The sequence below is a fragment of the Mus musculus genome, chromosome 7, assembly GCF_000001635.26.
Source record: "Mus musculus strain C57BL/6J chromosome 7, GRCm38.p6 C57BL/6J".
Taxonomy (NCBI): domain Eukaryota; kingdom Metazoa; phylum Chordata; class Mammalia; order Rodentia; family Muridae; genus Mus; species Mus musculus.
Window position 1 is genome coordinate 84,321,136 of NC_000073.6, and position 27,689 is coordinate 84,348,824.

Genomic DNA, 27,689 nt, shown 5'->3' on the forward strand with positions numbered 1-27,689 from the left:
TTGCTTTTAAAAGAAACCAAGGGATAAAACCAAGAAAAAGATGTTTAATGACAAAATGAAGTAATGGCCCCACAACATGACAATATTTGATGTGGTTCTAAAAATGTGTGGCCCCCTGAAATGGGCACCCAGGGGCTGAAGATACTTTCACTGGCGTTCCAGTAACAATGTGTTCCCTTTCTCAAGGTTGACCCCCACCATCCTAGCAGCTGCACACACAGGAACAAGCACCCTGCGCCAGCACAGGAACCCAACCAGTGTGCAATAAGACTGGAAAAGCATAAGAAAACAGGCTCTCTGGACTGTGTAACAAATGCCTGCCTTAGACAGGGTAATTTGTAAACAGTCAACTTCGTTGTTTACAGCTCTGGAGGCTGAGAAAAGATCAAGAAGAAGGCAGTGGCAGATCTGATGTCTGATGGAGACCTGTTCTTCATAGATACCATTTTACCACTCTCTCTTTGTGAGGAGGAAGAGGCAAGCAGGATCCTATGAATCTCTCTCACCAGAGCATTGTGGTCTGAACCTGAAATGTCCACCACAGGCTTGCTTTACGTGCTTATTCTGAAACTGACACTGTTGGGGAGGATATGAAACCTCTAGGACATGGGGTCTCAGTGGAGGATGTGGGTGAGTGTTGAAAGTGGTACCCTGTCCCTGGTCCTGCTTTGCTCTGTTGTCTGTCTACTGTGAGATTAAAAGCTGCCTCTGGCACACAGACCTGGTGCCACTGATATCCTGAGGATGGATCTGGCCATTACAGACTGAAGTTTCTAAAATTCTAAGATGAAATAAACATTTCCTTCCTTGAGTTGTTTCTGTTGAGTGTTTTGACCAGAGTGACACAGAAAATAGCTGTCACAAGCATCAAACCTATCAGGATATCATGGGATAATCAACACTTACCCACCTCAGTGCTCACAAGGAGTGTAGGTTTCAATTTGGGAATTAGGGAGACAACAACATTAAGATCACAAAATGTAGGTACAATTTCCTCATGTTTCATAGCAATGGCAGGTGTTTGGATAATGCATCAATCAGTTCACTAGTTCTAGTCAAGGCAGTTTCTTTCCTAAGCCAAGGAAGAGAGGTTGAGGGCAGCTGAGCTGTGTGGAGACATGTGCAAGTTTAGCTACCAGCTACTGCCTATAGCAACACTTTTTTTTAGAATGGCACTCAGCTAATTCTCTGTATTATGAACATGGGGGGAAGCTGCTATCTTCTTACAAGAGCTCTCCATCCTGGCCTCAGAGATTGGTTGAGGGCAAAACACTGGATGCAAGCTGAGCTCATTTCTGTCAACCTAAGCACCTCACTCACCTTCAGTCACAGTGATCTGGTCTAAGGCTAGTATTCTTTTTTTTTTTTTTTTTTTTTTTTTTCCATTTTTTTATTAGGTATTTAACTCATTTACATTTCCAATGCTATACCAAAAGTCCCCCATATCCACCCACCCCCACTCCCCTGCCCACCCACTCCCCCTTTTTGGCCCTGGAATTCCCCTGTACTGGGGCATATAAAGTTTGCAAGTCCAATGGGCCTCTCTTTCCAGTGATGGCCGACTAGGCCATCTTTTGATATATATGCAGCTAGAGTCAAGAGCTCCGGGGTACTGGTTAGCTCATAATGTTGTTCCACCTATAGGGTTGCAGATCCCTTTAGCTCCTTGGCTACTTTCTCTAGCTCCTCCATTGGGAGCCCTATGATCCATCCATTAGCTGACTGTGAGCATCCACTTCTGTGTTTGCTGGGCCCCAGCATAGTCTCACAAGAGACAGCTACATCTGCGTCCTTTCAATAAAATCTTGCTAGTGTATGCAATGGTGTCAGCGTTTGGATGCTGATTATGGGGTGGATCCCTGGCTATGGCAGTCTCTACATGGTCCATCCTTTCATCTCAGCTCCAAACTCCGTCTCTGTAACTCCTTCCATGGGTGTTTTGTTCCCAAATCTAAGGAGGGGCATAGTGTCCACACTTCAGTCTTCATTCTCCTTGAGTTTCATGTGTTTAGCAAATTATATCTTATATCTTGGGTATCCTAGGTTTGGGGCTAATATCCACTTATCAGTGAATACATATTGTGTGAGTTTCTTTGTGAATGTGTTACCTCACTCAGGATGATGCCCTCCAGGTCCATCCATTTGGCTAGGAATTTCATAAATTCATTCTTTTAAAAATATGGAACGCTTCACGAATTTGCGTGTCATCCTTGCGCAGGGGCCATGCTAATCTTCTCTGTATCGTTCCAATTTTAGTATATGTGCTGCCGAAGCGAGCACAAGGCTAGTATTCTAAGCAGGCCAATCAGAGTCCATCACAGACAACAATGTAAGCTTTCCCACTATTCCATCTCTTTTTCTTTGGGATCTGAGAATGACTCTTGCAGCAGCAATGTGTCATGGGAAAACTCCAGAAGAGCAGTGAAAACATGAAACACAAGAGTATGTCCTTTTGATGCTCACGTTTTAGAGCCAACGAACCACCTTGTGCAAGTCCACAAGTTCAACTTTAGCTTTCTCTATTTTCAGTTAAACAGCCAAGACTAATATAAGGGTCTGTGGCTTTGGTAGTTTGAATGAGGATGCCCTCATATGCTCACATGCTTAGTCTCCAGTTGATGAACTGGTTGGAAGAATTAGGTGTGGTCTTGGAGTGAATATGCATGTCTTTATTGGAGGCGATGTGTCACTTGAGGTGGGCTTTGAGATTTAAAAAGTTCATGCCAGGCCCAGTATGGTGGTTTACATGAAAATGTCCACCACAAATTTATAGAGAGTGGCACTATTTGGAGGTATTGACTTGTTGGAGGAAGTATGTCACTAGGGGTGGCTTTTGAGGTTTCAAATGCTCAAGCCAGGCCCAATGTCATTTTTCTCTTCCTTCTGCCTGCTGATCCAGATACAGGATTCTCAGTTATATCTCCAGCACCATGTTTGCTTGTAAAGCTGCCATGATGACAATGGGCTAAATGTCTGAACTGTAAGCCAGCCCATTGTCACAAATGTTTTCCTTTATAAGAGTTGCCTTGGTCATGACATCTCTTCACAGAAACAGAAACCATAAGATACATAGTCTCTCTTCTCTCTCTCCCTCTCCCTCTCCCTCTCTCTCCCTCTCTCTCTCTCTCTCCCTCTGCCCTCCCCCTCTGTCTCCTTCTCTGTCTCTGCCTCTCTCTTTCCCTCTCCCCAATTCTTTCTGCCTGATGCCTATGGATCTGGATGTAAAGCTCTCAGCTACTGCTCTAGCACCATGGCTGCCTGCTTCCTGCCACAATGATATTAGACTAACCATCTGAAACTGTAAGCAAGTCTTCAAATAAATGTTTTGTTTTATAGTTACTTAAATCATGGTATCTCTTCACAGCAATAGAACAGGGAAGAAGACAGTGACTTTTAACATAAAATAACTAAAGAACTAATCACGCAGTCTAAAATCGACTCAATATTACACAACAAATGTCTACATATACAATTTTGTGTGATTGTGTAATAGATGTTACCAGGGAGAACCACGGACCTACATATGCTTAGCTGTCACTTTGACACAGCTCATAATCATCTGAAGGAGTTTCAATTGAAGGATTGGCTAGATCATATTATCTGTGAGGGATTGTCTTTATTGGTGAAAGATGTGGAAGAGCCCAAATCCACTATGGGTATCGCCAATCCTAGGGAGGTGAACTTGGACTATATGAGAAAGCTAGCTGAGCATGAGCCAGAGAGGTAGGGAGAGGAGGAGGAGGAGGAGGAAGAGAGAGAGAGAGAGAGAGAGAGAGAGAGAGAGAGAGAGAGAGAGAGAGAGAGAGAGAGCGTGGAAGTGGTTTTTGCCTCAAGTTCCTGCTTCTGACTTCCCTCAGTGATGGTAATTTTAAGATGAAATAAACCCTTTTCTTTCCTAAGCCGATTTTGGTAAGAGTGTTTTATCACAGCTACAGAACTTACACTAGAACAAGAATGAAGAAGGACATTTAGAAGTTAGCCTTAGTGGAAAAGAAAATACCTTACTACCGACATACAAAAAACTGTTGAAGCACAGAAGTAAAGGAAAACAGATTGAATCTCTGTAGTTTATTATTATGAATATGGTACAGTCATACCTTCTGTCTGCCTGTTCCCTCAGCAGGCATTCTCGACAACTTTCCCTCCTTGGTCATCCCAGTAGGCATTATTTTCACCATGAGGGAACTGAAGTCCAGATACATTCAATAACTCAATAAAGATGGTTCCATAGCTCAGGAACAGGGAGCTGGTCTGCTACCTGCACAGTCCAGTCTCTACATAAGAGCTTGATGCTCCATGACAGAAGATGAGATAGAACACACACCAGACAGAAGCAGATGGGCAGGGAAGGGATAGAAGGTCAGCCATCTTCAGGGCACTGTGGCTAGCTTGTGTCTGTTTCAGGATCAGAGACCTAAACTAGGGAAATTAGGCTTTGGTTTGGTTTGGCAATTCTTTCTGTGTATTTGTTTATTGCTTTTTTATTTTTTCCTTTGACTTAATAGAGTTGTTTGGATCATTCCAGTCTGTCTCAGCAGTTCCTAGGCGAGTGGGGTTAGAGAGGTGAAAGTTTGCATGTCCTTTTGGGTGGAGTTAAAGAAAGAGCTGTTCTTTCAAAGCAGGCACAGTTACAAATGCAACCACACCTTCCTGTTTTGCCTGTGGTAGCCCAGGATTTTAGCTCTTACACTGGGAGTTAGTTTTCATTCTCAAAACATGGTACTGTGAGCAGCAGATAATCTCCTCAGTCACCTTATACAAGGTGGTAGTAAAGAAAGAGTCCAAGTGAGAAAAAGGTCCCACCTCACAGATGCTCAGAAGCTGGGGCTCAGGCTGCCTCCTGGCTCGCACTCAAGCCTTTCTGCTCACAGCTGGGGATTCAGTTTATTTGTGGGAATAGAGGATAATGCTATAAAAACTCATAAAAACTAAGTATGCCATCAATGCAGTACCTGCTCCCAGGAGGAAGGGAGCACAGCTGGACTTGATCACTGAGGGTTCAAGTTCATGTGAGTTCAGTTCTGCAAGGGGGTGGGTGAAGTGGGTGGTTAACAGTCACACACACAGTTGCAAAGCTCCAGCCTTCTGCAGAAATGTTTTCTGTGGCCCAGATGGAGCAGTTGGCTGTACCTGATAGTCTGTTGGTCTGACCTCCTTGCAGGACAGCACTCACTAAGAACCCTGCATCAGCCACATTAAGAGGTCCAGCTTGTAGGAAACACTTGAAGACTAACTCGAAGCTGAGGTCCTGAGAAGAGACCTCCTCTCTGAAATTCTTGCTCTGGGAGGAAGGCTCTTCTCTATTGTATACTCACCAACATACCCAAGCGTATCAACTCTCTAACACTTTTCTATTCTCAACCTACATTAATGGGCGCCCTGTGAGGATCTAGAATGTCAGAATCAAGGCACAGACTGAACTTGCACCAGCATAAGCACCCGCCTCTACCCATTCAATTTCTTGGCAGGATTGGGTTCTGTGCAGCTGTGGATTGAAGTACTTGTTTCTTTCCTTGCTGTTGGCTGGGGTCAATATGAAGCTACCTACAGATTCTATCAGTAGTGTCTAGGTTGAAATTTGGGTTGGGGGGCTTTTTGCATAGCACTTGCCTCCTCTCCTAGACTGAAAACTATGAACCCAGATAAGCAGCAGGTAAGCTGTTGTAGGTACCCAACCGCCTATACAACAGGTCTCCAATAGCTCTATCCAGAATCAAAGCCACTTCCTGGAGAGGCTACAGTCACACCTGGACAGCAACCGAATCATAATTCCAACCTGCGCTTGTGCATGTATGTTTGTCTGGCTGTTCCCCGTTTTCTAAGGAGCTTTTGAAAATTTAAGGCGCCAGCTTCTGAGGACAACTCTGTATTCTGATCTTTCCTTCAGCAGCGGTGGTTCTAAGCAGCACACGAAAGCTAACAACCACAAGGCACCAAACCCAGGCCCCTCCTGGTACCCGGACCAACAAGCAGCAGCCTCTGCTTCTTTCCTCTAGCCTGGTTTTGTGTGGTAATCAATGCAGAGGAAAGATGGTAGAACCAGGGAATGGCAGGTTCTGCATGGCATATCGTACTGGCCAGTTCAGAACTGAACTGAACTCAACATAGTTTAAAAATCTGCAGTTGAGTACGACTTCTTGACAAAGGGGAGGAAGTTACCATGGACTGTCGAGTTCTCCCATATGACATGCGATGCTGGATGCTGTAGTGAGCAGGAGAGAAAGTGGTGCTGGAAGTGTGGTGAATTCAGTTAGGAACAAACTGACAAAAACCAGCCTCATCTAACCAATGGGCTAGGAATATCCCAGAGGATAACAGAAAATCTTTCCTCAGAACAATATTGTCAGAAGAGCGAGAACGGAAGTTCATGAACCCATAGAGGGTAGGTGAGGAGCAAGGATCTGTGATGTTCCTCCTCCCAATAGGAACCTTGAAATTAGGCTATGGTGCCAGCACATGGGCACAGTCTGTAAAAGCAAGGTGTTGTTCCCATCTAACTGAAATAACTCAGCTGGAGCTAGGAGGAAAGTCTGTGCATAGGCAGCCTGGGCTCAGAGAGAATGGTGCTGGCGGGGATCAGAGATGGCAGAGGGTGCCAGGGATGGAACATCCCTGTTGGAAAGAGCTCTGAGCTGCACAAAAGGTGATGCTAGCAGATAAAGAGCTCCAAGGTGTGGGAAAGCTGGGACAGGGCTCTGAGAATGGACAAAAAGGTCCTGCTGGCTGGAGCTTGGAGACACAGACGCTGCAGGTAGGCTGGAGTCACTGTAGAACACACTGGCAGGAAAGGGCTTAGTCTTCACTGTCAACCTGACTGGATTCAAACTCACCGGAGAGGCACATCTGTGAGGGTGTTTCCAGAGAATTTTGACTGGGAGAGAAGGTCTACCCTGAGAGTGGATGGTATTCCATTCACCCAACGAGGAAACCAGACTAAGCAAAAATGGAAAAAGGAAGAAGCTAGCTAACCAGCCTTCCCTCTTTCTGCTCCCTGACTGTGGACCTGGTAACATCAGCACTCCTCATTCCTACCTTTCTTTTATGACGAACCATATCTCTCCTTAACCCATGAACCAAAGTAAACCTTTCTTCCTTTGCACTGCTTCTGTCAGGTATTCCCTCATAGAGATGAGAAAATCAAGTAAAATCAGCTGAGAAGGCAGTGATGGCTCATGCCTTTGATGCGAGCATTCAGGAGGCAGACACAGGCAGATCTTCAAATCTGAGAGTAGCCTGTTCGTCAACAGATCCAGTTTCAGGATGGTCAGAGCTACACACAGAAACACACCCCCTTCCCTACCTCTCTTTCTCCTCCCTCTTCCCCTGTCCCAGGCATGTGCTTCTTATTGCCCCATTCACACCTTCACATTGTTGACAATAGATAGTGAGTTTGCCTTGCAAAGGCCAGAGCATAAGACCAGAGTAAAATCTCTGAACTTCCTGGGGAAGTTAACATGATTTGCCCTTTAACATATATGTATGAGGTATGTTTTAGAAGCAAAACTTTGTAACTTGAGCATTCATATCCAATCTATAAGAAATGGCTGCTGGGGAGAAGGGATGACTGGTAGCCATAGTCCTATCCTCTCAGCGAGCAATGCACCATTACGGTTGACAGGTAGAACTGTGGTCCATATTAGGAACAGGTTGGTGGAGAACCACACTGCTCATCCTTCTCTTGATGATCACAGGATATGGTGCTGAGGTCTGGCTTAGACTCCAGTCTGTAACAATGGAGTAACCAAAGAAAGAAGCTCTGGTGAGGTTGATCAGGACTGGCAAACAGCCAGTGATGGCCCCTGTCCCACTGACACTCAAAAGGAGCTTTCCTGCCAAGCAGTTTGGTTTGTATTGTCTGCCCTCTGTCCCTCACCCTCCATCTGGGAAAGGCGCTAATGAGGTGTTAATTAGCAAGAAGCAGGCAGTAGATGGCAAAAGAGAGCAGTGGCAGTCTGCAAAGAGCATCAGAGAGCAATCATCCCATAAGCAAAGTACAGGCTAGACTTTGGGGACATCTCTACCAAGGGGCTGGGAGCACCAAGGGAACAGACCATGCCACCTTTACCACCTCAGCAGCTGAGCCCCTCAACTCTCAGCAGAGCCCCATAACTCTTTCCTGCATTTGAATTCCAAGCATAATGTGGAATTAGAGGGGTGCCTCCTGCTGCAGCCTGCTGCTCTGCTACTCATTATAAAATCATCACCTCACAGTTCCCCCATGGCTGGCACCTCTTCTGCTATTTAATCTTTAGACAAGAGAACAAATTCCTCATCCTGTTTAGAATATCTTGGAGTGTGAGTTAAAGAAATACATTCCTCTTGGGGGATCATGCTACAAAAATGCCAGAAATGTGAGCCTGAGGGTTTTCATTTCAAGGGTAAATGATTGTTCATCCAGGGCTGAAGACAGTCAGGCTGATGGACGGCAGGAGGGCAGACTGCTAAGGCATTTGAAAAGGCAACTTCAGGTCTGGACTTCTTTCCTTCATGATTTGCTAATGACATGATTAAAAATATCAAAATACCAGGAAAACCTACACCCATGAAGAAGAACAGTGGGAGGTAATTAGATCAGACAGAGACTAAAGAATTTCTGGGAAAAAAAGTGTACCTGGGATGGAATGGGTATAGGAATGAGCTTCAGTGTGGTTTGACAAATATAGTTGGCAACCTCTCTATGTTCATGCATTTCACATCTGCAGATTCTATGCATCACAGGTCAAAGATACTCAAAGAAATGCATCTGCACTGGTCATGGGCACACTTAATTTTCCTACCATTACCTCTAAACAACACAGCATAGTTACTGTTTACAGAGTATGTCAGTCTGTTTTCTGTCATTATAACAAATACGCTGGAATTCTTCAACTTATAAGAAGATGGAATTGTTTAAGTTCATCGTTTGGGTTTTCTTTCTCTCCGCCCTGTGTTTGGTTCTGTGGCAGTCCATCATAGCAGGAGTGCATGTTGAAGAACCCATTCACTTAGTAGTTAAGAAAATAAAGACTTTCCATCCACAGTATTCTTAAGACTTCCCACTGGGCCCCCAGTCTTAAAGGTTCTACGAACTTCCAACATGCAGTGTAAGCTTTAACACATGCACATTTGAGGGACATTTATGATCCATACTCACATTGCATTTATATTGTATTGGATTTAATAAACCACCTATAGGTGATGTAGAGTAAAGGGAGGATGTGTGCAGACTACAGACCTCCTTGTAGGGCATTTGAGCATCCCCACTGTGGTCCCTAATCTGACTGACCTCAGAGGCTCACAGGTGACTCTATGAAGGAATTGCATGCCAGGGAAGGAAGTAAAGGAGTCTAACCTTACACTCCAAACAGGAGAAGGAAAAAAGGGAGTCGGGAAGCAGAGGCCTAGGTTTGCCAGCTGAGTTGATAAGGTAAGGAGGAAAGGTTCTCTGAGTCGTGTCTGAGGGCAGGGCTCAAGTAAGAGGAGTGGATGAGGAGCCTGTCCCCTGAAAGGGACCTGGACCAACGTATACACCTGTCTGTCACTGAAGCCCCTAGACACTTGCCCCCAGAACTTAAAAAAAAGGTCAATCTTGTTAAACATTAGAAATGTAGGTTGCATGAATAGAGGAAGAAGGAATACTCAGTACAGGAGAGAAAGGAAAAGATGGGGCATGTGTGTAAGGAAGTGGAGCCACTCTTCCTCTGAGGTCATCGAATTCCTCCAAATGATAGCTCTCAAGTATTGGGGAGCCATAAGGGACATGGGCTCCTGAGATACCTAGAAAGAGCCAAAGGCCAACTCTTCTAACTTCAGTTGTCAAGGATAATGAGAAGGGAGAGCACATGAGACAGATGCCACACACACAAACTATGTGCAAAGGTAGTCCAGGGAGAGGGGATGGGCCTCAATCAGGGGCTGGATCAACTGGGCAGCACGCACCAAAGAATGCCCTGTTTAAAGCCTGCCTGAAGATTAAGAGAAAAATATTTGTGGAGTCACCTTGCACAGCACTTCTAATAGTACATAAATAGTTCTTATTCTTAGATTCCAAAAAAACATTTCCTTCCCACAGCCAGAAGAGCCTTTATCTATAAAAATGCAAATTAGAGCATGCTAACATTCTTCTAGGGACTGCATCTTGCGCTATGAGTAAATCTCAAATGCAAAAATGGCTCTCTAGGGCCATCACTAGCTGGCCTGTCTCATCACACTCACAAAAACTTCCCTTCTGAGACTGGCTAATCCCACAGGCTGACCATGTAAATTATGAATCTCCACTCTCTGAATCATTTCCCTGCTGCACATCCCCCAACATAGGAGTGAGGGTCCCTGTTCTTATCCTAGCATCTTCTTTCCTTTGAGCACACAGAGCCTTTTCATCCTGGGCTTACCATGTGACTGTCTGTGGCCCAGCCTCTCTGGGAGTTCTGCTGTGGATGATGAGCATGTCGAGTTCATTTCCAGCTGTATCTTCCATCTCCATCAGAGATGCATGTCTAATAATTTGTGGAATAAAAGACAGATTGTGGACTGCAAAAAAAGAAGCCCTCCTCACTCATAAAAAGTGGGTACTAAGCCTCAGGGACTAGACTCAGTCATAAACCAAGGCATTGCCAGCTCCAAGGAGAATGGAGACCAGAGAGCCCCATTACCTTGGCTTCAGTCTTAGCATACCTGACACTTGCTTTATCAGATCATCTCGGGCAAACCACGGCAAGCTTAGGTCTCACCAGTTCTGGCGCGGGCCTCTTTTGCTTTGAAGGACTTTTCAGATATTCCACAGAGGTTCCTCTAGGCCTCTTGTTCCAGGAGGACTGGAGTGTCCCTCCCCTCATTTGTTATGGGCTCCCACCTGCATTTTCTTCATGACACCACTTGGCCTGAAGCTTCCCCTTTCAAGCCTGGGGTCGGTGACTGCTTAGGATAGGGTGGCCAAAGAGTTTCTTGTTCCAATTGGGGCAAATTTTGTGCAATTTATACTTCGGATCCCCATTCATACAGGTCATATTTCTCCTGAACCTAGTTTCTTTTCTGACCTCCCCTGACCTTTCCCCATCTCCCTCAACATTTAGTCCCAAGAGTGTTCACATAGCTGTGTGCAACTATGTGTCTAGGGAACTCCACTAAAGATAAAGGTACCAAAGACAGGAAAAAGGAAGCTGAGATATGGCAGGTATGCTCTGAGCACCATCCTCACATCAACACTGAGGAGAAAGTAAAGGCTTAGGGAGAATCCCAACCTTGATCAAGGTCATCCAGCAGAACTGAATCTATCTCTATAGCTCCTACCATCAGCTCACTGATAGTCTGCTAGTGTGAAAGTCTCCTAACCAATGCAACTCAATGCACTGTTTGAGACAGTGGCAGATTCATGGGCTACAATACTTAGTGTGCTGAATACAAACATACTGAAGTGGAAATGGCTCTCTCCCAAGGTGACTGGCTTTATTGCTACCTACATTCAAAACCACGAGGCCATGTCACAAACGAGTCATAGTGGGAAAGCTATAAAGGACAGGCGGGATTGGCCTCCACAACCTCACTATATAGAGCTCTTGTGATTCTCAGTCCTCAAAACATGTGCACTGGGTCAAGGTTAAAGAACGACATTGTAAATAGCTCACTGGGGAGTAATTTATGTCATCACTCGAAGGGGAAAATTGCAAACCATCCATGCATCTTTCCATTGGATCAATGCCTAAGCACGCAACTGGCAGAGAAGGCTTTTCGTCCGGGTGTAAGCAAAGAATTTACAAAAATAAAGGGAAAACTGGATGCAGATGCTTTCTTCAATTAGCATTTACTGAAAAGGCAGTGAAGAGGAAAGGCAGAGCTTATGCATGGATTTCCATTCAACCGTTTGCCTTGGGTCATGCCACTTCAGGGGGAGATGTGTGTCATTCCTTGGTGAAGCTGGAGGAAACTATTTTAATTTTCTCGAGCACACTGGGGTTTTGCAATCAAGCTATTTTTAACTGAAGGCTGCACAAAGTCTGACCATCACGTGAGGTTTTTACCAAGATCTAAATCATAGCACCAGGAAGCAATGATTCAGTGTCTCTCAAAATGTTCCAAACAACTCGAAATAATTACATCTTCCTGAAAACAATACTATTCCCAGGCTATTTTTGTCATTGGGGGGGGGGGTGGTCTGTGGACTCGCTGCTTGGGTATAAAGGTTAAGATGAAAGATACTTGGTGAAGAAGTGGAGACTCTGGCAGTGTTTAAAGGGCAGATGCTGTGGATTTTCCATCATGCTATACATCTTTAACATTCTGTTTCTTGGTGGAGTAAAATCAAAAGTAGTCTTTTCATCTTTTTTAATTCTCTCTCCTAGGTACTGGGCAGATTGGACTGTACTCTGTTTGTGGTCTCTTCCCTTTTATTTTTTGTCGTTCCCAGAGATTGTATCGGGATATTGGAATTCTTAGATTCTGGTTCATGCTGGAACCACAGAGTTGCTTTTAAAAATACAGATGAGGGGACTGAAGAGATGGCTAAGAGGTTGGAAAAACTTGTTGCTCCCGCAGAGGATGAGGACTTGAGCTCAAATCCCAGCTCACATCAGTTAATAACTCCAGTTTCAGGGGATCTAAGGCCCTCTTCTATCCCCAGAGGCACAGGTAGGCATGGGTCTGAATCTGCTTCTGCCAATGCGGCCACTGCAAAGTTGCAGGTCTGATCCAAGGCAGGAGGAAGCTGGCTAGGACTCATGTATCAGATGGTGAGCCGAGTCAGAACAAAGAAGGGCAAATGAAGACAGACAGAAGCCCAGTTTAGAACTCAGGCAGCTGTGAATGCATAAGCAAGAATCCTGAAGAGGTAGGCTGGCTGCTTGGATCTGATGGTCTGGATTCCAACCCCAGCAAACCTGATCAGTGTAGACAAGAACATACTGCTCTTTATGCCAGCCCATGTCAGTTAGGTGGTCGGGCTGGGAAGAAATGAAGAGGGATCAACTAAGGAACAGCAGAGGGATTGGGCAGCATCCTCCATCTATATCCTATTCCCAGCTGAATGGACGTGATGCCAAGATGCTGAGGCAAGCTAAGTCACATGCCATTTCCAGGACTGCACGATTCATTCTTGGGATTTTGATAGTGTTGACTCATAGAGCAGGATGGTTCACAGTTATAACAGTAACAGCCCTGAATATGCTTATCAGCAAGCAGGTCACATTGCAGCTGAGATGCAAAGAAGCTAGGCAAGTTCAGGGGACCCAACACTAACCACAATATAACTGGTGTCCTTATAAGAGGGGCATTAGCTGGGCAGTGGTGGCACACACCTTTAATCCCAGCACTTGGAAGGCAGAGGTAGGTGAATTTCTGAGTTCGAGGCCAGCCTGGTCTACAGAGTGAGTTCCAGGATATCCAGGGCTACACAGAGAAACCCTGTCTTGAAAAACCAAACAAACAAACAAAAATAAATAAATAATTAAAAGAAGGGCATTCGACACTGAGACAGCAAGTAATGTAGGAGGCCCAGATCAAGAGGCTTAGACCAGATTTCCACCCAGAACCCACAGAAGGAACCAATCAAGTTCACACTAGTCTTTCAGAATGCTGACCTCTAAAGCGGTGAAGAGAAGACATTCTTGTTGTTTAAGCTGTCTTAGCTATGATCATTCACTATAGTAAACAGAGGAAAACACCCTCAGCCAGCCCAACCTGCATCATCTCCTTTTCCTGGGTAACTCCCACACCTGAATGAGATGAATCCTCCCATCTCTGGAATTAATCCACCACACCTTCCGGAGATGAAGCCTCTGTAGCTGCTGAGATGAACTCTATCTTCCCCACACAGCCAATCTGGCTTCCCACTCCATCCTCCATGCTATGGCCACTGTGAGCTTCTCACTTACAACAGAGACAAAGGATCTCTTTGGTTGGAAACTCTGAGATTCTAAGGCGTAGGGGCTCATGATGCTCTGGGAATAGGTACTGCCTCCCCTCCTTTGGCCATCTTACCTGGCTCACCCTTGGCTTCCTTGACACATCTTACAAAGCAGTTCTCACCCCATGACCTTCCCTAACCCATCTAGACAGGTCAAATACTGTGTTACTGGCTTTTGTTTCCCTTGAGGACCTTACCCTATGTCGCACCATGCTATGTGTGCTAAACAAGAATTCATTTCTGATGTCTGTTCCCATAAACTGTAAAACCCACAAGAGCTTGGCTACTTTGGTTGAATTCATTACCATATCCCTAACACTTAGCATAGTAACTTGATAAAGGCCATTGGTACTTGGTGAGCCTGTGCTTGATGGATGACTATGAATGAACAGAACTAGGAGAGGATGAGAAGTCCAGCTTTTCTCACCGTGTCCCTGCTAAGCCTATGCTGACACTTTCAGGGGACATGGAAAGAAATGAAACAGGGCAAGTGGAGACATTTGGAAAGCCACCCATCTATGTTATCAGTTCAGTGTCATTCTCCATTATTCTGAAATGAATGAAATATTAGTTTCTAAATACAATCATGATGGCTTTCTCACAGATTAGCTCTGAAATGTTCTCTATTAGTTCTTAGGAAATACGTTGTTATCAGTATCTATAGAGGAAGAAGTGAGAACGTCTGAGTTAATGAGTTCTCAAGGTAAAAAAAATCATGGGCTGCACATGTTACTAGGTCCAGATGATTAAGGGCAGGATCCTCCACCTCCCCTAACTGCCTCCCCATGTCCCCAGGCCTGCATCCTCCTCATCCCATTTGGTCCCGTGCTTGAGTCACACTAGGTCACCTCAGGGGACTTTTGGCAGCAGGGAAGGAAGGCAGGCCTGCTGGAGACAGCAGCATGTGTAGAAACACTGTCTATTGTGACACCACCATGATAATGAGCCCAGCAGCTCAGGCTGGAGCTCTGTCCAGATTCAGGAAATCAATTTCAAAATAAAATATGAGAGAAAAATACAAACAGTTCCGGGGCATCAGCATGCCATGTATTCATGAAGCAAAACAAGGCAGGTTGTCTAAATATTTGACGAGAAAGAACTGAACCAGCTCCAAAGAAGCATCTGGGATGGAAGGCACTGTGGTTTCCAGTGGGAGTGTCTCTGTGGAAGGCAGAGCAACTGCTGCAGTGCTCAGCTCTCCACTTGCATGTACTTCCTGGGCACCTCTGAAAGCCCAACTGCAAGCTCTTTCCCTGAAGATCGGGTGTTTACTACACAGCTGGGCAGTTTTCAATGGCTTAATTCAAATAAACATGCTTCCCTAGCCATTAAGACACTTCGTTTCTCTTTCCAACAACTGAAACCTAATAACAGCGTTAATAGTTGAGATAAAATCCAGAATTATTATTTTTTTCTTCTGTGTTACCTAATATGGTAAGAAATGGACTGCTGAGTGTGTTTAGGGTTTCAGATTCTGGCATCAGTCCAGAGACTAAGTTGGGGTATTCCAAAGAAAATAAACTATGTGTCTGAAAATATGGTTTTCATGAAGTTACCTTTGTGACTGACAGTTGGAAATACACCATCTTTTTCCTGAACTGATACCACAGCGTGGACTGCATAGTTCACAGAATTCCTATGGGACCAATTATCTGCCTTACATTCTTCCCCTATAGGACCCAAGTGCACGGCTCAGTTCCACACTATCTTTGCTCTCTCTTATGAAGTGTTACTAAGGGGGCCCAGCTGCCTTGGGTGGGCTGAGACTGAATGTGACAACTGCCAGCTATTTTCCTGGACTACTAGTCCTGTGTTATGCCCTGTCTCTGCCTGGCCTTTGGAGCACCTGGCAGCAGGCCTTCAATGAGTCTATGTTTGAAAAAGTTCCTAGAAGATTCAGGTGCTGATGGTCCATAAAACACTCTTGCCAAATCTCACCAAGATTGACCTGCCCAATACAGACAAATGTGAATAGAGTTCCAAAAGTAATTAGAAACGTCACATAGTTTTCTATCCCCATACTCTTCTGAGGCAGAACTTTAACTGAAGTCAAAGAGCCTGACGTGGTCAAGAGTAAAGGTGGACTCAATTCGAGGAATTTGACAAAAAGTGACAAAATTGTGTCACTGAATTGGCAAGTCTCAAAGTTCAGGGTGCATCTAGCACGTGGGTTAACAGACAGACTGCTGGGTTGTAGTTCTGATTTAGTAGATGCAGGGTAAGCTGAGACTCTCATTTCCAGAAGGTTCAGAAATGATGCTCACATAGCTAATGGAGAACCATATTGAGAATCACTGCTGGAGACTACGGAAAGGCAGCGAGACACCTGGACTGTCTGCCTCGGTCCCACAACTCTGACACCATCCACCTCTCATGTATACTTGAGCCTTCAATGCTACTCTGACCTGCCTGGAATGAGCTGCTGTACTGGACTGATTGCTGGTTATGCAGGGGTATTGGAGGCAATCTTTATGCTCAGGACTACAATGAAGCAGAGGAGGCCAGAAAATATAAGGTTCTCATCTCTCCCTTATGCCTAAGAGTTATCACCTAGTCCAGGTCCTCTCCCCCAAACTCTGGGTGAGTATATCTGGGTGAGTATATTCAGTACTCTGTGACTGAACATGGTATGCAGTGTGGGTGGTTATTCTCTAGAGTGCATAAAAAGTGCCATAGAAATGTAAGTGGGTTAATTATAGATATTAATATTTCACTGTTAGAGTTGAATGAGAAAATGAAAGTCACAAGCATCTAAAATCCCACAAGTATCTTCTCTCCCAGACAGACTGGGAGACTCTCGAGTGTACATGGCATCTTGAAGCTCTCATGGAAAATGCTTGATGAGAGGCTGTGAGCACAGCTGGCTGAAAATGGCTCCCTGGTGGCCGGCTCTCCGAGCAGCTATCTGTGCCCGGACAGGAGCCTGGCCAAATACTGTGATCCAAGATTCAAAGCATCCCTGGACTTCAGCAAAACTCAAAAGGAGATAGGAATGCCTAATCACAGCTGATTGGGGTAAGTGACTCATACAGAGGGGATTTCCAGATGAAGCCTTGGGGACCAACCTAGCTTGGGTTCTCCCCAAATTATGACAAAGAATCCAGGCTGCAGCAGTTGGGAAATGGAGGTTTACTCAAAAGTAGAAGCTGGGAGGTGAGGAGCTGGAGAGGATGGTTGCAGGGTGAGCTGCATCCCATGTGACCTGTCTACAGACATCTAAAACAGGTATTCATGAATTAGCGAATAAGTGGTCATTGAAAAAGGAAGGAAGGAAGGGAGGGAGGAAGGAAGGAAGGAAGGGAGGGAGGGAGGGAGGGAGGGAGGGAGGGAGGGAGGAAGGAAGGAAGGAAGGAAGGGAAGGAGGGAGGGAAGAAGGGAATGAGGAAGGAAGGGATGAATGAAGGAAGGTAAGTAAGTAAGTTAGTTAGTTAGTTTACTCTTTGCTTGCACCCACTTCTACCATCAGGCAGTCTATTTCAAAGTTATTCCCTATTCCGACCCAAAATGCTGACCCAATTACCTGAATTCAGGAGAACCCTGCAGATCCCTAACCACAGAAGGCAATGCAGGGGACATGGACCAAATGAACTTCCTCTGGAAATGCCCACAGACTAACCTTTCCCACATCCTCTTTCGGGTTGGAGAACAGAAGCCATTCCTCCCAGGGAGGTGCTGGGGTCATTGGCAAAGGGCCTTCAGTTTAAGCTCACCAGGACCAAGGTTTTCCAGAGTTCAACCACCAGACAACACTGAGAGGATAGGCTCCCTCCTTGTCTCCTGGGTGGTGTCTTTGCTGCCCCCTGCTTGCTTTCTGAACCTGGTGCTTGGGTATATCTGGTTACAACTAGAGGACCTGTTGCCACCTGGAAAGCCCTGGGCCTTTCTCCACCCTCCCCAGCCCTTCCTCACTGAGGGTGACTGTTCATATCACTCAGAGATCTAAAATGGTTATTTCTGCAGCCCTCTTAACTACAAGGTGCTTTTCTGTCTCGACCACACCTTCTCCCCATCAGGACCACCTTATACACTGCTGCCTGGCATCCCTCCTTCCTCTGAAGAGTCATCTTGAAATGGTAGAGGGAGAGGGACTAAAACCTGGAGCAGTAATGAGACAGGCCAGTGCTGTGTTGAAGTGCTGTCTCTACTAATCCAGAAGGCAGCAATGGCCCTGTGGAAAAGTAGGTGGTGTGTCCATAAACCTCTATCCAGCTTCTAGTTTCAGTAGTGATGGCTCTGAGTACAGTGTGGGTACAAGTGCCTTGGATGGAGAGACTGGCCTTGAAGCCTGGCTCTGAGTTTTCCTTAGCCCTTAGGATGGGTCAGGGCAGGACAGAGCAAAGGAATTTAAACAGAGCTAAGAAAGGCAAGCCTGGAACACTCACAGAGATTCTGGCAGAAAGCCATTCTGCAAGATAGTTGCTGAGCCAGAGGCCCCAAGCCCAGAACTACATGTAAACGTGTGGTATTGCTTGAGAGCCCCACAAGAAACAAAGGCAAGCTGAGATGGAAAGAAAAAGAATCAGGATCAGTTCACATCATTTGATACAGGTGTGCTTCATAAGGCTACTGTGGACAACTGCTCCTAAGAAAAGGCCAGGGTTAGGTCCCTGCAAACCGCCATTCATGTTTTCATCACGCAGTTAGCACAGTGCCTGGTTTTATGAGTAGGTCTATTGAAAAACACATCGACATTCAGCATGTACTGCCAGCTGGTGAACGCTGCACTCAGAGACTAGTGTAACTAGTGGCTGGATATAGGTCATTGAAGACATCCTCCATTGCTGCCTTCTGAAAGGGCAGTGACAGCATTTCAGCACAGTGCTGGCCTATCATGTTACTGCCCAGGCTTTAGCCCCTCTTCCCCTCCCATTTTCCAAGGACTGGATTAGATCCTATTTGGAGACCTTAGATGAGAGAATAAATTCAGAGATGGAAGGAGCCTTGGGAATCTCTCTTGTGCTGGGAGGTGAACAAAGATAAAAGAAGAAAGGAACTTTCCAAGATCTCCAAGAAAATACCAGAGCAAAACGTAGTCTCTCAGCAGCCTTTCCGTGGCTATGACTATTTTCTACATTGCTGCTGCCAGCCTCAGGAAGGTGCCACCACTGACTCTCAATAACATTAGAGTCCAGCCCTCATTCACAGAAGGACCAAACCACTGCAATGATCCACACTTCCGTGGTACTTCCAAGACTCTTCTCACCACCCTTGGTCACACCTGACTAGCTATGGAAAGATTTAACTCAACAAAGAACCCTACTATCTCTTCTAGATACCACACCTCTGTGCAAACATCACTTCCTAGGTCCCTGGGTCAACAGAGCAGTCTGTACATCTGCCCTGGCTCCCTTGTTTGTTCCGTCTCTCATTGTGCACACAAAGACTCCTCAGACTATGTGCAGTACAGATGGTGCTGCAGGTCCAATGAATGGGAACGTCCACCTCCTAGGAGAGAGATTTAGAGGAGGGAGTCTCCTTTAAGGGAGGGTTTGGCTGTTCTTAAGACACCTCTATCCTAGCAGGCCTTTCCTAGTTTCCTGACCCTGTACCTGTCATCACTACATCCCCAAGTGGCCCATATTTACTTATTTTTTACCTCAAGTCACAGAGTTTCAGAGACAGAAGAGTTTAAGACCCTTGCCCCATAATCAAAGGCACTAAGTAATCCTTAAAACTTTTTAAAGAAAAATTTTATATTAAATGTACACTTTGGATGCTCAATAATCAACCTCCACTCTGTCCAGGGCACCACTGAGCATTGCATTGTTCAGTGAGCCTCACTGCCCTCAACACGCAGCCCGGTTGCAAGGAGCCGTTTCAAGCCATGACCCCCAGCTCAACAGTCTTGTGTGTATCCCAGGAGAGTCCATTTCACTATGTGACTCTAAAACAGAACTCTGGGCTCTCTCACACCCTAAGGATCAGGACCCACATCTCCAACCCCATCTTCTTTTCAAGAGGAGCCAGGCTAGCAAGAGAGCTCAGAGATCTGACTGTTCACAGCTCACTGGGAGAACAACCATACTGTGCTTCTCTGGTTATTGTGACTACTGCTCACAATCTCTCCAAAGCCATTTCTATTCAGTCAGATACATAAAGACTTCACAGAGAAATATCCAGTAGCCTCTAATGAGTGAGTCAGTAGCACCTTGGCTTGAACGTGCACTGCCTTTGGCCACCACTTCCCCTGCCATCTGGGTCTCCTGATGGGTTTGAAGAAGCCACATCCTGTGGCCAAATACAGAGAATTCTGGGGAAAACCAGCTCTTTCCAGAGGAGGTGACTTCAGCTTTTAAACCAACACTTCCTGGCTTACTCCTTTCTTTCTCACAGTTCCCAAGGGTTGAAATGCACAATCTGTCCCTTACAATGTCAGCTCAGCAAGGGAGCAACAGTGTCTTCCTGAGACTGAGCTTGCATTGTTCTTTTACGGGCATGATGGGATAGATGGTTGATACACAAGTCCTATCCCCATGCTAAATCTCTATCCATAGATTACCAGCACCGAAGAAAACAGCTCCTGCAGAAACAGCTCAATGTCTGCCAGTTTGGACACCACTAACTTGGATTTGATTCTAAGTGTTATGGGTAGAATTGCAACCCTCCCTCAATAATTCATAGGTTGAAGACTTAACTCCTAGAATGTTAGACTGTGACTGCTTTTGGAGTATGGCCTTTAAAGAAGTAATGAAGGTAAACTAGGTTATATGGTTGGTATCCTTCAAAGGACTAGGAATGCATACACAGGAAAAGATCATGCAGGATTCAAGGGGAAGCATCTGGAAACTAATAGGAGGTCTCTGGAGAAGTAACCCTGCTGACACCATGATCTTGGATAAAATGAACTTAGTGCTTGATGCAACTAGGCAGGTTGACATCCCAATCCCCAGGGTGGTAGGAGTATTAGGTCATGAGCACGGAGTCCTTGTGACTGTGATGGTCCTTTCTACTCTGTGAGGACACAGATAGAGGCATCTAGGAGCCAGAAAGTGGGCACTCACTAGACATATTAACTTTCAGCTTGATTCTAGACTTCCTAATCTCTAAAACTGTGAGAAAAATACACACAATACACACAACACACACACGTAAATTAATTTAATGTGAGGGCACATACACGTTTTATCTGTACATCTGGTTATGTGAATGTGAGTGCAGTTGCCTGCAAAGGCCAGAAAAGGGCATTTGATCCCCTGGAGTTGGAGCTACAGCAGTTGTGAGCTGCCCAATGTGAATTCTGGGACCTGAGTTCAGTTCCCAGATCTACTGAGTTCAGGGGAACTGAACTCAGGTCCCCTGGAAGAGAAGCAAGTAAGTGCTCTTTGCCACTGAGCCATCTTTTCATCCCTATATTTAAACATGCACGGTTCATAGTAGTTTGTTTCAGACAAATTGGACTAAGAGATTGAATGTCCAGCCTCCAAACTATGAAAGAAAGTCAATTCCTGCAGTTGGATTTATTCAGACTACGAGATGTGTCACAGAGGCCTGAGGTGACTATAGTGAACAGTGACTCACTTACTGATTAGGCCTCTGCTGAGTAGCTGCTACATGCAAACCACCAGAATTTAGCACTGTGCTAGATATAAGCATGAGAACTCCAGCAACACACAGCAGAGTCAGGGAGGAATATATCACAAATGTGAGTTATATAAAAGAATGCAAATACTTTAATAGAACACATCTATAACTTCTGTTATGAAAATATACATTTGTTCCAAATTGACTGATATGTTAGGGAACAATTAGAGAGAAATGTGAGTTTTGTGTTTTCTTATCCATGGGAAATAGTAGATGAGCACAGAACACCGCATCTGGCTGAAACTAGAGAGCCATATCACTCTCACACCCCAGACAACTACAAAACTATCAAAAGGAATGTCAACTCATCATGATTATCTACATTTGTTGTTAAAACTCTCCGGCTGATTTTTCATGACTGTCCTGGTAAAATTTCATGAGAGCACATAGGTGATAACACCTTCTGAGACCCATTTCTTCAACCAAACCTGTCATTTTCCAGGCCAAGCACCATGCTTAATAATACTTATGAATTTCCATTTGTCATCTAAAGCCATGCTGTCATTTTCAATAAGTTCCTACTTTAACTTTTACCTGCTATGGAGTGTTTCACTTCCAACCCACTTTCCCACTGAATTCTGCAGATTTATTGCATGTTTTTGAACAGAAAAGTGATTTTGAAGAAAGTGTCTGTTATTATGGCAGAAGTGACTTACTTAGATGTTTCAATATGGAACTGCATTTCAGGTGGGTAAGGCCTGGTTTGTAAGTGATGGATAGCAGTGATACGTAGAGAACATCTGGGTCTCGCTAATGTGGAAAGAGCACCTCCTGCTGGCCACATGCTCTAATTACAGGTAAAATTCAGACTAAAAGTGACATACAAAAAATTGAAGATACTGTGAATGAAGGCATACACAACTAAATAAAATACATCACCTCACCTTTAGGATATTTTATGACTTCTAGCTTCCAAATGTGTTTACTGGAAGATCATTTTCTTTTGAAACAGGGTTTCTCCGTGTTGTCCTGCCTGCCCTAGAAATCACTCTGTTGACCAGGCTGGCCTGCCTCTGCCTCAGCAGTGCTGGTATTAAATTTATGAACAACCACCACCATCACCACCACCACCACCACCACCACCACCACCACCACCACCAAAAGTACAATTTTCAGCTCAAATGGCCACACAAAGAAAGCTACACTGACCTGTCATGGAGTTTTCCGAAGTGCACAGCTGTTCCCTCAGTTTCTCCACGTCATCAGGGTGCACCTGCTCATAAAGCGTGCTCCCAAACCACTCTGACTGTGGCTGGTTCAGGACAGGAGTGACCGAATCAGACACGTAGATGACTCTCCCTGTCTCAGCTGCCACCACAAACAGAAATCCATCAGCGGCTTCCAGGATGAGATGCTTCAGTTCCTGGGGAGGAAAGGCCGTGGTCAGCAAGGGTCCTAACAGACCTAGATCGATTATCTTCTCTTAATCAGCCCCCTCACCTCTCTGCGTGTAGCTGTTCACTGTGCAAGGAGTTGTGCTGATGAACAGCGTTTCACAGGCTTAACTTATATTTTAGAAAAATGAACAAAACTTGCACCATCCCTAAAAAAACACTGTCTTTTCTCGGAGAGAGTGAGTGGGCCATTTCCAGCCTAGAGAGACGAGAGAGCAGGTCATGATATTCAGGAGTTGCTGACTTGCCATTTTCCTGAGGTACTTCCCTCGTGTACTGAAACTGCAGTCATGACACTGCAGAAGGACCCAGCACCCTGTGCATGGCAAGAAAGGTAGTAGATAGTAAGAAGGAAGGAGGGTGGAAAGAGACAAGAGAGAAAGAAACCACAAGAAAGAAGGAGTCTTCCCTCATGTGGGGACATTGCATTCTTGTTCCTCTTGTTCTAGCATGTGCCAGCTCAATGCTGGCACTGTGTATAAGGCTATCCCCTGACTTCTACATGTCTGTTGGGGTTCTAGGACATCATATCATCAGACAAAGACAGCACACGAAGCAGCAGAGAACAACGAACTAGCCACATCACTTAATACTGAGAAGAGGCTGCTGTACTGGCCTCTTCTTACCAGGCTTACCAGTGATATGATGGTCATTAAAGACACGTAAGTGTTTTGGATTGATAGATGAGCAGCAAGAAGTACTGCTGTCACCTCAGGGGGTCATGAACGAGGCAACTTTTATACAATGAGATATCCATGCCTAAAAGCAGCGCAGGGGTTAACTAGCTACATCCTTTCTCATCAAGCTAAATAAAATAGCTGGACTCCTGGCCTGCAGGAGGTGTGAAGCTAACTCTTCCACAAACGCCAGAGTCTGCCCACCACTCCAACCTCCTCACCACACATTGTCCAGGCCCCAAAGAACAAAGTCATCCTCTGGGGTCAGCAGTAAGCAACCATTCTCCCCATCTGAGACTCAAATGTTCAAATGCAATCTCACATGGAATGGTTATGGCACAACAGTCAGGGGCACCTGCGAGAAAGCAAAGGATAGAATCCAGAGCCTCTGGTCACATCACTTAACATGTCCTGGTGCCCCAGCCCCTAGAAGACCTTGGTCTTCTGGGAACACAGCCTAGGAGCTTTGTGGTTGTATGCAGGCACTGACTGGGGAGCAATTCAAACACATTCAGCCTGGGAAACCAGGGTGAATGCAGACGGCACAAGCATTTTTTCAACAAAAAAGTTTGCTCTGTGGATTTCCCATGCGCACTTCTGATTCCTGTGTCTCTCAGATGTGTGTGTGTGGCTCTAAGAATGTTGTCAGCATTTTTATTCTCAGTTTCAGGAAAAACCTTCTCAACAGGAAGACCCTTGTAAATAATGGGGTAAGTAAGATGTGTGGGGCAGGAGAGATTTCTCTGTCACTGGAGGAGGCCGTGTGGCTTTGTCTTGCATGTGTTTTTACCCTGTTTGCAAAGGTCTAACAGGACAAAATCGCCTTCACTCATCTCTTCCCACACTCTCTCCTGAGGTTCATCGTCTGAGAGCACATTGTTTATAATTGGCCTTTTCTCATTTCTCCAGTGAATCAGTTTGGGTTTGGGAGTAAAAAAGACCCCACCCATGCCCTTCCTCTTAGCTGTACAACTCTGGCATGATATTTAATGGTGTTGGCTTCTGATATTCCAAAGCTTGCTTTCAGTGAAATTTGGGGGGTGTTAAGTGAGCTTCTGGTGTGCAGGGCTAAGTAAGGGTTTGTCACATGGTAGGGTTCTGTAAATGTACATGTGATCAAGAGAGAAGAAGCATGGATGGGGCACATAAATGTGTTGCTGCCTTCTCGCTGCAATCTTCCTGTAGTCGCTTAGAGTCCTTTTGTGAGGATTAAATAAATTCAGGGAAAACATTTGAGGCATGTTGGTAGTACTTAAATTCCCAGCAGGTCAGACCTCACCATCAATCTTCATTATAGAAACGTCCCCATGATAAGCAGTCTATTCAGGGATGCCTTCCTCACACATTGACTGGGCTGGGGGCGAGCATCCTTTTCAGTTTTACAGAGATGGAATGAGGGTAGAAAGCCATACCTTGGCCACCATGCTCCCTATTTAAGACCAAACATGGCCACTACCTTCTTCCTGAAACCCTCAGCATGAAGAACGAAGTGACCCCTGGGAGGATTTCAAGGGGGATCAGAGTAGGTAAGGCACCTGCCGAGGCACCTGTGCAGGACAGAGGGCTATGGCGCTGGCTTATGTTCCTTGTTCTTCTACACCTGCTGTTGAACATGGACAGATGCTCTGCACCGCACAGCTAATGAGCCCTCGTGCCTCCTCCACTCTCCCCTGCATACACTGTGCCTCTTTTAGAAGTCCCTATGCTGAGCTCTTCTGTGTTCAGTCTGTGATTCCCTTACAGCCCCTGTCCTGAGCACAGCCCCTGGTACAACCCAGTCCCTTCCTCTCAATTTCATTCTGGCCTCACATTCTGCCTTGTTAAACACTCCATTACTCAAGATTCCACACATGAGATACTCGGTACTTTCAAATTAACACCTCTGACAACCATGTAATTTCACCTCTTCCCACCAGATCCATCAGCCCATTAATCTTAGGAAAGCTATAGAAACCAGAAAGTCAAAGCCCTATGTTTAACTAGACAAGTCATCTAAAGCTTTAAGTACCAGCCGATGTTCACTGAGATCACCAAGTGAAAGACAAGGATTCAGAAGACAAGCCTCAGGCTCACGTAAACCCACTTACTGATGTTGTGTTGCTATCTCATGCTTTTCTTCTCCACAGTTAGCATGGGTGTGAAACCGTGGCTTTAGTAGACCAGTCTCCAGTTCCTTCTCTAAGCAACTGACCCTGGGAAATTCTCTAAGCTTTGATTTCTTCACCTGTCCAACAGTGATGAACAGCAGTGGCTTGTCAGCGAAAGTAAATGAACAGCACAGAAAGATGTGACTTGGACCAGGACCATGAGTGCCTGCCAGTGCTGGTTGTGATGACCCTGCAGACAACACTGTCACTGCTCTTGTGACTCCAAAGGCATGGCTATCTCACTACCCTTACATAAGGATTATGGTGTCACTGCCATCTTCCTGCATCAGCATGCTCTTCACATTGTGTTTTAAACTACTCCTCACTGAGGTTTATGGAAGCTAGAAGAGGGAACAATAGACAGATCTGCCACTCTTGAAGAGTACCTCCTTTTGAAGAATGGAAGCCAAATTTCTTGCCTTCACCTCTTCCCCAACTGCATGTTCCTATATAATTTATCTCAGGCTTGTGACCTTAAGGATCCCTCCAATTTCCACTGGCCACAACACCACAACACCAACGCTGGGGTACCTGCTCAGTGAGGAAGGAAGGCTTGTAGGCGCCGTCAGTCGATTTGTTGCCGGTGCCCCTCATGGACTTCATGTGCGAGACCGCCATGCGCAGGATGGTCAGCTTGTCTGGCTTCCTAGCCAGTGCACTGCAGGTGGGAACCATGTCGGAGAGTTCCGTAATATATTGAGTCATCTTGTTCCGCCTGCGCCGCTCAATCTCACTGTGGTTCTCTCTTCCCAGAAAGCAAGAGGTCAGGGGGAGGGAAAAAGAGAAGGATCAGACCAGGGGTCGGTCAGCAGACATTGGGATAAAAGAATACACTGTTAACATCAGATAGCCAAAGTCCTGGACCTAACTCATAATGGCTCAGTGTTTTGAGTAGTTGTGGACTGAATCCCTGACACATCTGTAACTCGGGTCTTTGTGTGGGAAGCATGGACCTCTCTCTGTGCCTCCTTCTCTAAATATGTATAGGCTCTTCCGGAATTACACACATACCTATGGACTTTTGACCAGGGAGCATGGAAGATTAAAACTTTTTAGCAGGCTTTCTGTGTACAAGCATGATCTTAAACATGAATGTGTGGATACACATTTACAAATGTAGCTCCAGACTTCTTATCCATGTGGTTTATTTCCCTCATGACACGAAACACTCACTATAAGATAGCCTCCAACTTATACTCCTTCAATTCTTGGATGGTGATAATCCATTCAAGTGAACACTGTACCTCAAAATACATAAAGCACCCAAAGATGAGGAATACCCACACAGCCATGTGACTTTTACCTTCAATACAGCACTCAATATATCTTATGAATCCTTAGCACTCCACTATAAAGTAGGGATGTGTTGAATGCTTAGCTAGAGACAAACTGATATGAGTGTTCTAATCTGGCTAAAGGCCATCCAAGCTAGGCTGAGATGCTTGGCTGGGGCTGTATCAAATGCTTTGTCTTTAGCAATACCCTCAGCTGACAATGGGCTTGCAGTATCTAACCCATCGCAAGCCTCACTATTCTTTGTGTTACTAAGGAGACCACGGATGACGCAGATTCACTTTATATAAAGTGAACATGCCTTTCTTCTACACCCAGTGTATTTCCTGCAGCATAGTAACAGAACAGGTGTGATCCTGGCCTATTAGCAAATAACCAATTACAAAAAATACTCCAAGGAATTACCCAATTCCATTTCTAGGATTCTTAAAATGGAAAACCAACAGAAGGGCTGGGAGAATATTTCTGCCTCGAATTATTTATTACCGTTCAGCTCAAAAGAGAGTAACAGCCAACCTCATCCAACACACTTGCTGTTCCCTGAGATGAAACAGAGTCTAAAAACACACCCCACGCTGCTGCTGCTGTTGCTGCAGAATGGAGGGCTTTCTGGCTTCTCTGGGAAGGAAAGTGACACCAACAATAAGAAAAGAAGATCCCCAGGCAAGGCTGCTCCACACACTGCATGTATTCATCAGCCTTACACTTCGGGAAGTGGGAC

At 45.4% G+C, this 27,689-nt stretch overlaps 1 protein-coding gene, 1 long non-coding RNA gene and 1 other non-coding gene across 18 annotated transcripts in view; 1 reads left to right on the top strand and 2 right to left on the bottom strand.

Annotated features, from left to right (window-relative positions):
* The window catches only part of Arnt2 (aryl hydrocarbon receptor nuclear translocator 2), a 165,468-nt gene that overhangs the window by 74,862 nt on the left and 62,917 nt on the right, over positions 1-27,689 (bottom strand). For 7 of the 9 annotated variants that reach the window (XM_006507244.4, NM_007488.3, XM_011241655.3 and 4 more), the window contains 2 exons: positions 26,207-26,420; positions 22,607-22,820 (listed from right to left, as the gene is read on the bottom strand). In XM_006507244.4, coding sequence (XP_006507307.1) covers positions 22,607-22,820; positions 26,207-26,420 — 428 coding nt within the window. The remainder of the gene's footprint in view (positions 1-22,606; positions 22,821-26,206; positions 26,421-27,689) is intronic. The other 2 variants (XM_006507239.4, XM_006507243.1) reach the window with 1 other exon arrangement.
* On the bottom strand, positions 2,174-2,280 carry Gm25790. Its single transcript, XR_003947115.1, has one exon. It is a non-coding gene; the product is annotated as a U6 spliceosomal RNA (small nuclear RNA).
* Positions 15,700-26,736, top strand: Gm30873. 8 transcript variants are annotated; one of them, XR_003946825.1, is made up of 5 exons: positions 15,700-16,456; positions 16,658-17,101; positions 23,373-23,513; positions 24,193-24,238; positions 25,655-26,736. It is a non-coding gene; the product is annotated as a predicted gene, 30873 (long non-coding RNA). The 8 variants fall into 8 exon arrangements; XR_003946824.1 differs by having other exon boundaries at positions 23,373-24,238; XR_003946822.1 differs by having other exon boundaries at positions 24,193-26,736.